This window comes from Calypte anna, chromosome 7 (genome assembly GCF_003957555.1).
Source record: "Calypte anna isolate BGI_N300 chromosome 7, bCalAnn1_v1.p, whole genome shotgun sequence".
Taxonomy (NCBI): Eukaryota; Metazoa; Chordata; class Aves; order Apodiformes; family Trochilidae; genus Calypte; species Calypte anna.
In genome coordinates this window covers 16,578,641-16,588,091 of record NC_044253.1, presented here as the reverse complement: position 1 = coordinate 16,588,091, position 9,451 = coordinate 16,578,641, and the positions used below count along the sequence as shown (strand labels likewise).

Sequence of the window (9,451 nt, the reverse complement as noted above, 5' to 3'; positions counted from 1 at the left end):
GAGAGTGAGTGACTGGGGTGCCCTGGCAGAGGGACAGCCAGGGATGAGTCCAAGTTGATGGCTCGAAGCCACTGCTGGCATTCCTCTTGCCTTGTGGGAGCAGTGCTTTTGCTCAGGAAGAGCAGTGGTGACTCTTAGTCTAAGAGCACATCTAGAGGTGCTGCATGCTTAAACCCAGCCCTGAGACAGGGACCTAGACTGGGGGACAAGAAGCAATATAGTCGTCAAAATATTTGACACACATTCCCACCTCACAGACACATTTTGCTGTTAACATTTCCACGTGTGGGGCCACCTCTCCTCTGGTGTTACCAGGTTCCTTGCTTCCATTTTCTCTCCTCTTTTTCACTGTCAGAAGAATTTGACGTTATGGGAGACAGGAGACTATTGTGCCAGACAGCCTCATGGCTCCGTTCTGTCCCCCTGCGGTCAGGCTCACTGGTGCTCCTTCGGAAGGTACAGCTCCCTGGAGCATGTCCCTGGACATGCTCCCTGGACATGCCACAGGCTGAGCCGAGGCCCCGAGGCTTCTGCCGCTCCAGTGGTCTGGAGCGTTTCCCTACAGCCTGCAGGCAGGCTCGGCTTCGCGCCTCGGCTGGGGCGGCACCCCCAACGGGGTTCCCCGGAGGCGAGGGGAAGAGCTGGCTCATCGGGAGCTGGATGGGCTGCAGGGAGCAACCTCTGTGCGACGGGTAGTTGTCGGTGGCTCATGTCGCCAACAGACGAGATGATCGGGCGAGTTTCGGCCGGGGCCGGACCCCGTCCGCAGGCCTGCGTGGCCTCCCGGGCCGCGGGCGGGGAGGGGACTGGGGCCGGGGCTGGGGCCGGGGGCGGCAGCGCCCCGCCCGGCGGCTGAGTCACCCGGCGGCTGCGGGACCCACCGAGCCCGGGCGGAGCAGGACGGGAGGGGACGGGACGGGGGGGGGAACGGAACGGGGGGGGAACAGGACGGGGCGGCGGCGGAGGAGGGGGACGGGACCGGGCGGCAGTGCGGAACGGTGGGTGCGCACCGGCGGGCGGGCGCGGGGCGGGGCAGCCCCAGGCCCCTTTGTTCGGCGGGAGGCGGCGGCGCGCCCGCCCCGCCGCTTTGTCCGCTGCCGCCGGCGGGAGCCGCTTGTCCCGGCGCGCCGTGAGTGAAGCCGGGGAGTGGGGGGCTGCGGGTAGGTTGCGGGTCGGTGGGGGAGGCAGGTGGGGCAGGCGTCGGTAGTCCGGAGAGGGGCAGGAGCCTCAGGCGTGGGGTGCGGGCTGGGAGGGCCGTTGGCAGGGGGGCCGGGGGGCGTGGGGAGCTCTGTCAGGCTGGGGTCAGCAGCGCTGGAGGCCCCCGGTGGGGTAGGGCTGATTACCCCGCGAAGGCTGGGGGGCAGAGGGCCCCAGCGTGGGCTGGCCGGGGTCAGTGGGACAGCGCTCCCCGGCTGGGCAGGGGCAGGTGAGCCCGGGGTGGGCTGTGGCGCAAGGGGCCCTGGTGTGGGGTGGGCAGATGGGGGGTCCCTGGACAGGGCAGGTTGGGGCGGAGGAGCCTGAGTGCCCCAAGTGGAGGACCCCGGGGTGGGTAGGGCCGGGGGTGTAGGTGTGGGGCCCGGGTGAGGCACGTGGTGCTGGTCCTGACTCTCGGCGTGACTGGGAGGCGGCCGCGCGGCTTGGCCCCCTCGGCAGAGAGCCGGGCTCAGGCTGCCCGCCCTGGGGTGGCCCTGCCCTGGCTGGGGGAAGAAGGATGTGAGGAGCTCTCTGCTAACCTGGCCGTGCGCCCTGGTTGTCCTGAGGTCTGTCCTCTGTCGCTCCTCCTTCACCACCACGGCACTGCCCATGTGTGTGCTTTTGCTTTCCCGGGTCTTGCCATCTCCTGGGGATGCCCTCCTGCTACCCTGGCCTTGTCCCCTGCCCCAGTCCCTTGCCCTGGTGCCAGGGCAGTGTGCTGCTGCCAGACAAGGACTAAACGCAGACACAAAGCTTTCTTACTGTTGGTGCCTTGAGGATAGGGCCTCACAACAGTGGTGGGATTTTGCAGGGTGCTCAACCGCAGGGAGGATGGTGCCCCTGATGGACTGTGGTAGAGTTCCTGGTGCCAGCCTGTGCCGCTTCCTGTGGGTTCTGCTGAGCACCAGGCTGGCACCAGAACACATCTTGGTTGCTGGTACGTGTGCTGTAGGGGCTTTTCTGTTTAAGCAAGGTTGCTTTGAAGGCCAGGCTTAGCTAAGCCAAAAAGATGCTCTTATTCTGGACAGTAGTAGTGTGAGTGCAGCAGGAGCCATCATCTGCAGGGACATGCCCTGGCCAGAGATGATGGGACAGGGCTGGTCTGGGAGCAGGCGAGACTGAGGAGTGGCTGGGGACTCTGAAGACATTTCCCTTCTGCTCACCATGGGCAGCCCTGCCACCTTCTACCTTTGCATCAGCTCACACGTAGTGTGCTGAAACTGTAGATGGAGGTGGGATGCCCCCTCTTATGTCTTCTCCTTTTGCCAGGAGCCGTGATACAGTCCTCATAATTTCCTCCCTGATCACTGGTGCAAGCTTCTGGGACTTTGTGCAATTCCTTCGCTGCCCCTCAGTGCCCCTCGCCATTACTCTTCTGTCTCCTGCTCCCTCTACCAGCCCTTGATGTTGAGCTGAAAGGTGCTCTGAGCACTGGCCACAAGGGGCTACAAAGGCCTGTAAGGACTGGGGGGCTGGGGTCCCACAGGAGGGAGAGCACAGCACGGCAATTTGTTGGGTTAGAGTGATGCTGCGTTTCTACCATCCCTCAAGGGAGAGCTGCAGGGTGCAGAGGGGGAGGGTGGTGCATATGGGTTCATAGGGAGGAGGATGTTGTTTGGGTGAGACCCCTCAGCTGGGGCTCAGGGCTGGCAGCTGCAGCAGGCCAGAGGGGCTGCTGGCAGCCTGCTGCCCTCATGGAACCTTCCTCCAGTGGCCTGTGGACCTCCATGGGAGTGTGTGGGTGCTGGTGCAGGGTGCGGCATTGGTTGGGGACCTTCCTGGGACCAGGAGGCAAACGGGTGCTGTGTCACTGTGGGTGGAGGAGGCTGTCTGTCCCCTGCCTGTCCCCTCACCCTCCTGAGCTGCTGCTGCCCTGTGTGTGTTTTACCCTGTGGCAGTGATGACTCTTACCCAGATGTGTCCTTCTGTGGACAGGGATGTCCCAACCTTTTCCCCTGCTCCCTGGATCCCCTCCACCCATCTGGCTGGTGGCTGGGTAGGGTAGGATGCAGATGGCAGTGTGGGAAGGAGGTACTAGGCAGTGGATCTGATTTTGGGGAGATACTTGCCTGCGCAGTGCTGTGTTTGTGTGCGTGGTGGGTAAGGGAAAGGATGTTGGGGTTGAGGTGGAGTCTGGTGCTTTGGGGTGACCCAGTGAGGTGCACATGGGTTTGCTCAATGCCTCTTTGCCTGCAGAGTTTGAGCTGACTGCCTGGCCAGGATGAGCTGGAGTTTCCTGACACGGCTCCTGGAGGAGATCAACAACCACTCAACCTTCGTGGGCAAGATCTGGTTGACCGTCCTCATTGTCTTTCGCATTGTGCTGACGGCTGTAGGGGGCGAGTCCATCTACTATGATGAGCAGAGCAAGTTTGTCTGCAACACACAGCAGCCCGGCTGTGAGAATGTCTGCTATGATGCCTTCGCCCCACTCTCGCATGTCCGTTTCTGGATCTTCCAGATCATCATGGTGGCCACACCATCGGTCCTCTACCTGGGCTTTGCCATGCATCGCATTGCCCGCATGCCCGAGTCCTTGCGGCGCCGGGCACCAGGAGTCCAGCGGGCACGCATGCCAGTGGTATGCCGGGGAGCAGGGAGGGACTACGAGGAGGCAGAGGATGATAATGAAGAAGACCCCATGATCTTTGAGGAGATTGAGGTGGAGAAAGAGAAGAGCCCAGAGGGCAGAGAGAAGCATGATGGCCGGCGCCGCATCAAGCAGGATGGGCTGATGCGTGCCTATGTCCTGCACTTGCTGTGCCGCTCACTGCTGGAGATGGCTTTCCTCTTTGGGCAGTACCTGCTGTACCACTTTGAGGTGACCCCCTCCTATGTCTGCAGCCGCAGCCCCTGCCCACACACCGTCGATTGCTTTGTCTCCCGCCCCACTGAGAAGACCATTTTCCTCCTCGTCATGTACGCTGTCAGTGGGCTCTGCCTCTTCCTCAACCTCTGTGAGCTCGTGCACCTTGGCGTGGGGCGCATCCGTGATGCCCTGAGCCAGCCCGACAGCCCCCCACTGCCAGCAGGTGGCAGCCCTGAGCCACAGTACCCCAAGAAAGCCCCCAGTGCACCCCCCACCTACCACTCACTGAAGAAGGAATTGCCACGAGCCCCGCTGCCCGACGGCAAGCTGGACTACCGGGACAGCCTGGCCCAGGCAGCGGGGCGCTTCGCTCTGGCTGGGGCTCCCCCAGCACACGAGCTGGCCCGGCTACGCGAGCACCTGCGCCTGGCCCAGGAGCACTTGGAGGTGGCCTTCCACCTCCAGCCACCCCCGCGGCCCCCCAGCCCTGCCCGCAGCAGCAGCCCTGAGGCCAATGGCATCGCCGCCGAGCAGAATCGCCTCAACCTTGCCCATGAGAAGGGGACAGCCACCTGTGACAGGACCACAGGTAAGCTGGGGAGGGGGACAGATCTGGCTGGCTTAGGTGGGGGGGCTGCCCCTGGGCTCCACTGGGTAGGAAATGCTGTTTCCCCTGGCAGGTGCTAACATGCCTCTTGCTCTCCACAGGGCTGTGAGTGCCACCAGGGATGACATCGGTGTCTGCCGGAGAGGCTGCTGCTGCCACTGTGGGACAGGCAGCCTGCCCAGAGCACAGGGCAGAGGGCGACACGTGCCTGTTCTGCAGGGTTGTCCAGGCAGCTCTGTCCTGGTGGGCAATGGCAGGGATAGAGGCCTTGGGGGACATTCCTACTTAATTTTCACAAAGGGAGTATCTTATTTTTGTACGTTTTTATAAACTCATCAGCGTGTGCACCCCAGGATTTTTATACTTCGCTCCTGATCCCTGCTTCGGGCCTGTCCCCCCCTCATCTCCTCTTTCACCCTCTTGTCTTCCTCCCACACTCATTTCCTGCAGCATCTTCTGCTCATGCCTCCCCATGGCCTCCCATTTCCCTGCCACCCACTGGTGCACCAGCCAGTGCTATGCATGCACAGGCTGTGTCAGTGATGCCAGCATTGCCCCTGTAGTGTGTGGGGGTTCAGGGGAGACAAGCTTAGGGGTCTGGCTGGCTGGGCTGAACCATATGGCAAGGTGCTGAGCTGGCATTGTGCTTGAGGTAGAGGGGACAGTGAGAGACAGAGGGAAGGGAGGGGGTCCTGGCAGTGCTGGTGCCATTGTGGCCAGTGGGGTAGTCATGCTGTGTGGAGTCCTGGCTCCAGGGTGTGAGCCGGGGGGCTGGCTTGCTGGAAAATGTCTGTGCAGAGGGCAGGGGCTGTCCTTTCTGCTGCCTCCGCCCTGCTCCCAACAGCTGCCCTTGGACCAAAGCCCATCCCCTCCCACTCTGGCCATGGGGCCAGGACCCCCCTTGCACGGGGCTGGACCCTGGTTCTGCAATGAGGCGACACGGTACCCCAAGCTGGGCTCAGCCGGGAGCCAATGGGGCATTTGTCATCTCAGCCTGGGGTCACACAGGGATTTTCGTAGCATTGTTTTTTACTCAGAAATGATTGTCACTGGTTTTTCTTAATTTTTTTTTTAATATCTATATTAGTAAAAGCTGGAGACGTTTTGTACTGAAGTGTTGCATCTGGTCCTTTGGGAGGAAGGGGTGGGAAGGGAATCCTGCACAGCTGGGCTGGGGCTGCTGGAGCCTCCCTGCTGGCCCAGGGTGACTCAGTCATTCCTGCCGTGCGGAGGCGGCTGCGGCTGCACAACCTCCATAGCTCTGGTGTAGCGGGATCGCTCTGGCCACGTTCCTGTGGTCCTGTCCTTGGAGAGGGGCCCACTGAGAGGCTTCCCCATGCCTCCCGCTCCCACTAACATCCCCATGCCTTCCCATCCTGCTGCCGCTCTTGTGCCTCCCCACACACTGCCGTCCCTGTGCCTTCTCACCCCACTGCAACCAGAAGCAGAGGGGGTGCTGCCTTGCCCTGCACTCCTCTGCCCCAGGGCTGAATCAAATCTAGCCGTGCCATACTGATTTTGGCCAACACACACCCTGTTCACTCTCTGGGACCCCAGCTTGATGCTTGCCCACCTCCCCCCCTCCAGCCAAAAGTCCCTGGGGAACTTGTGTCTCACTGCACAACCCCGTGCCACATCTGTGGCTGCATCTGATGAGAGCTGCCATTTCCAGGCTGTTTTGGTAAAGGGAACAGGTTTATTTTGTTCATCCCATTAAGCTTTCCAACAGGCTTTGCTGCTAGGAGAGGGCTCGCTTGCAGTGCCACACGTGCTGCCAGCTCTGTTACCAGTGCACCATCCCAGCATGGGCTCACCCTGGCACATCCTGATCCCCACTATGGCAGCCTGGTCCTGCCTGGGACCACAAGGAGACTGGTACAGGACCCCAGTCTTTGTGGGGGTGTGGGAATCAGGCTATACCCTGAGAGCAGGTGGGAAGAAAGAGGGGCTGTGGTGGTTGCAGTCAGCAGGCTGGGTTTGGCAGTTCTGCCAGAGGCTGTGCCTGTCCCTGCCCTGCCATGTCCCAGCTTGCTCCAAGATGGGAACAGCTCTGGGGCAAATCTGTCAGCGTGACTGTGCCTGGGGCAGCCTGAAACTTCAGTTTATACAGAGGAGGGGTGGCACAGCCCAAACCCCTTCACCAGGTCCCTCTGGTCCCTGTGGCATGGGTCCAGGTGTACCCTGGACAAGTGACTCCTCCTGGGCAGGATCACAGTCCAGGGCTGAGCTGCAGGATACCTTAAACGCAGGTGCAGTCCTGTGCCAGGATATTTGGCACTGTCTCATATTTGAAGGAGTACCCACCGTCCGAGGTGGTGCGGACGCGCAGGGAGCGCATGGTGCCGGGCAGGGCAGCACAGCAGAGCTGCACACCCAGGCGGTGGCTCAGCCCATGGCCCTCGGTGCAGCTCCCATGGCAGTAGTGGAAAACAAAGCTGCTGGGATGCACAATCCACTTGTCCCAGCCTAGCTCCTCAAAGGAGATGTTGAGGGAAGCCCGGCGGCAGTTGGTATGGGCAGCCAGGTCCTCTGATGGGCGCTGCAGCAGGCTTAGGGCAGCGGGGGACCAGGGCACAGCAGAGCGACGAGCTCTCTCACTGCCCTTGGCCCGGGTGGTGGCCACCAAGAAGGGCATCTTGTCCCCCTCGGCCAGGCAGGGGCAGCCAGGGCAGCGCACCAGTAGCACAAAGAGTGGTTGAGAGAGCTGAGGTAGCAACACTGGGGCAAAGTGAAATACTGTCCAGTGCTCAGGCGTCCGCACCACCGTGGCTGTCACCGGCACACGACCCTGTGGTGACAGGGTCAGCACATCAGGGTTTGAGTGGTTGGGGGCAGCTGAGGGGCCAGTGTAAAACCAGAGCTGGGCAGAGGTTACCATGCGGCTCAGAGTGTGCACTGAGGGCTGGAAGAGGTAGGTGAAAATCCCTTCTTCCTCGAACAGCTTGTCTGGCTGTGTGGGCTCACAGGGCACATCTGCAGGGGGAGAAAGAAGCACTGGGTGCGTGCCCAAACCCAAGGAGAGTCAGTCCCTAGCACCAGGTGGGAGGTGGGGTGTTGCAGAGGGTCCCTAGGGTGTTGTCAGAACACCTGGCTACCAGCAGAGATTGTGACAGGGCAAGGGGCAGCTGATGTCTAGTGCTGTGCAGCAGCCCCTGCACTCTGACCCACAGCTGAGCCCTGCTGTGCCCTAGGCTGGTCCATTACTGCTGCCCTGTACCACAGTGTCCTGTGCTGTTCCCCAGCATCCTGCTCCAACTCCCAGTGTTCTGCTGGTCATCCTTCCCTGTTCCACAGCCTCCTGCCCTGTCCCTTAGTATCCTGTCCTATTTCCCCGCATCCTGCCCCATTCTCTAGCATCCCACCCTATCGTACCCTGCCTTCTCCTCAGACCTTCCTTATCTCTCCGCATCCCACCTGGCTCAGATATTCCCCTGAGCACGTTCTTGTGCCGCCTGCCACTCTCCCTTCCTGCATCCTGGACTGCTCTGCCTGTCCCTGCCTGCCATCCCTTTTCACTTCCTGGCTCTCCACAACACCTTGTCCTTGCCTCTGCCCCAGCCTCGTGTACCCTCTTTCTCTTCTCCCACAGATCCCCACAGCAGCCACTCTGTCCTGCTGCATACCCACTGTGCAAGCTCCACACTCTATTTCACCCCTCTGTCCTCTCCATCCCATCAGGGTGTTCTCACCTGTGGAAGGGAAGAGAATCACCTGGGACGTGTCCTCCAGCTCCTTGGGCTTCACTTCAGTGTTTTCAAGGATGTCTCTCCGGTGCACCCTCCTTGCTTCCTTCAGGGGCTCCTCTTGGAGAAGCGGGGGGCTCAGATGCTCCAGCACTTGAGCCCGCACTTTGGCCAGGATGAGCTCCCGATCTGCACCGGCCCCGGTGCATCCAGCCAGGGCAGCGGTGGGCAGCATGGCAGGCAGCAGGTGCAGGAGGAGCAGCATGACCGTGGGGCAAGCAGCAGGCCGGTGGTGGCTATGGAAGCTCTGCCGCAGGCTCCTGCCTGCCTGCTCAGCCCGTCTGCCCGCTGCGCTCCCCCCGGGGCAGGGTGGCATTGAGACCTATCTGACACTGACGCAAACGTCTGCTCGCCGTGAATATTATCTCTGGGCAGCGAAAGCGCTGAGACGTCTGGAATGTGAGGACTGCAAGGACAGTGTGGTCTCGTGGGGGGGGGGAGGATGCCCAAGCAAGGAGGTGCGGGGGGGAGAGCAAGTGGAGGGGTGGGATGCTGCCGGGGCATGGGTGCATGGGGTTGGGGAGGTTAGGCTGCAGGCAAGGTGCTGCCAGAAAGGTATTTTCCTGTGCTGGCAGGGATGGAGGGGGCACCCTGGGCAAGCTTTGCAGCTGCCAGTGCTGGGTGCCCCCCATGCTAAAGGAGCTGGAGATCTGGGGCTTCCAGGTAGACAGTGGGAGGTGGCTGTGGTTGTGGACAGCAGGGGCATCTGGGCAATGACCTGACAGGATTGCAGACCCTGCAAGGTCCCAGTGGGGTGCACACTGGGGGTAGCAGTCTGGACACCCTCCTGCGGGGATGTCTGGGACATCCCAGGGTCACAGGACAGCTAGGATGTGAGGAGGGGGTCCTGGAGAGGGTAGAATGGGGTCTAGGGGAGCTGTGGCACCTCAAGGGCAACCTGGATGTGGGCAAGGTCCTAGGGATGTGAAGCAGGAGGAATGGCAAGATGTCCTCACACTGCCTGGGGCTTCAGAAGGGGTGGAAGGTGAGGCAGAGCTGGAGATGCTGCAGCAGTGCCCAGAGAAAGATGCCATGGTTCTGTTTGGTCTGGCAGGCCAAAAGCTGGTTCCTGGCACAGAAGCAGCACAGGCTGTGACA

General features: G+C 61.5%; 2 protein-coding genes across 6 annotated transcripts; one reads left to right on the top strand and one right to left on the bottom strand.

The window, feature by feature from the left end:
* Positions 1-606: 606 nt before the first annotated feature.
* On the top strand, positions 607-5,737 carry LOC103532304 (gap junction gamma-1 protein). 5 transcript variants are annotated; one of them, XM_030454554.1, is made up of 3 exons: positions 607-692; positions 3,391-4,592; positions 4,712-5,737. In XM_030454554.1, exons 2-3 carry the CDS (start codon positions 3,416-3,418, stop codon positions 4,717-4,719), a joined length of 1,185 nt encoding a protein of 394 aa, XP_030310414.1. In that variant the 5' UTR covers positions 607-692; positions 3,391-3,415; the 3' UTR covers positions 4,720-5,737. The 5 variants fall into 5 exon arrangements, with proteins under 5 accessions (XP_030310414.1, XP_030310413.1, XP_030310412.1 ...); XM_030454553.1 differs by lacking the exon at positions 607-692 and adding an exon at positions 1,041-1,129; XM_030454552.1 differs by lacking the exon at positions 607-692 and adding an exon at positions 1,041-1,160.
* A 549-nt stretch (positions 5,738-6,286) lies between these two features.
* On the bottom strand, positions 6,287-8,669 carry INHA (inhibin subunit alpha). The gene is made up of 2 exons (XM_008494400.2): positions 8,300-8,669; positions 6,287-7,583 (listed from the first exon to the last, which is right to left on the bottom strand). Exons 1-2 carry the CDS (start codon positions 8,667-8,669, stop codon positions 6,850-6,852), a joined length of 1,104 nt encoding a protein of 367 aa, XP_008492622.2. The 3' UTR covers positions 6,287-6,849.
* Between the last annotated feature and the right edge of the window lie 782 nt (positions 8,670-9,451).

What these genes read in the sequence shown, in the direction of transcription:
- INHA (XM_008494400.2), bottom strand. Translation starts at nt 8,669, where the DNA reads ATGCCACCCTGCCCCGGGGGGAGCGCAGCGGGCAGACGGGCTGAGCAG. An exon ending in GATTCTCTTCCCTTCCACAG is followed by an intron (nt 7,584 to 8,299) that starts GTGAGAACACCC and finishes CTCCCCCTGCAG; the next exon opens with ATGTGCCCTGTGAGCCCACA.
- LOC103532304 (XM_030454554.1), top strand. Translation starts at nt 3,416, where the DNA reads ATGAGCTGGAGTTTCCTGACACGGCTCCTGGAGGAGATCAACAACCAC.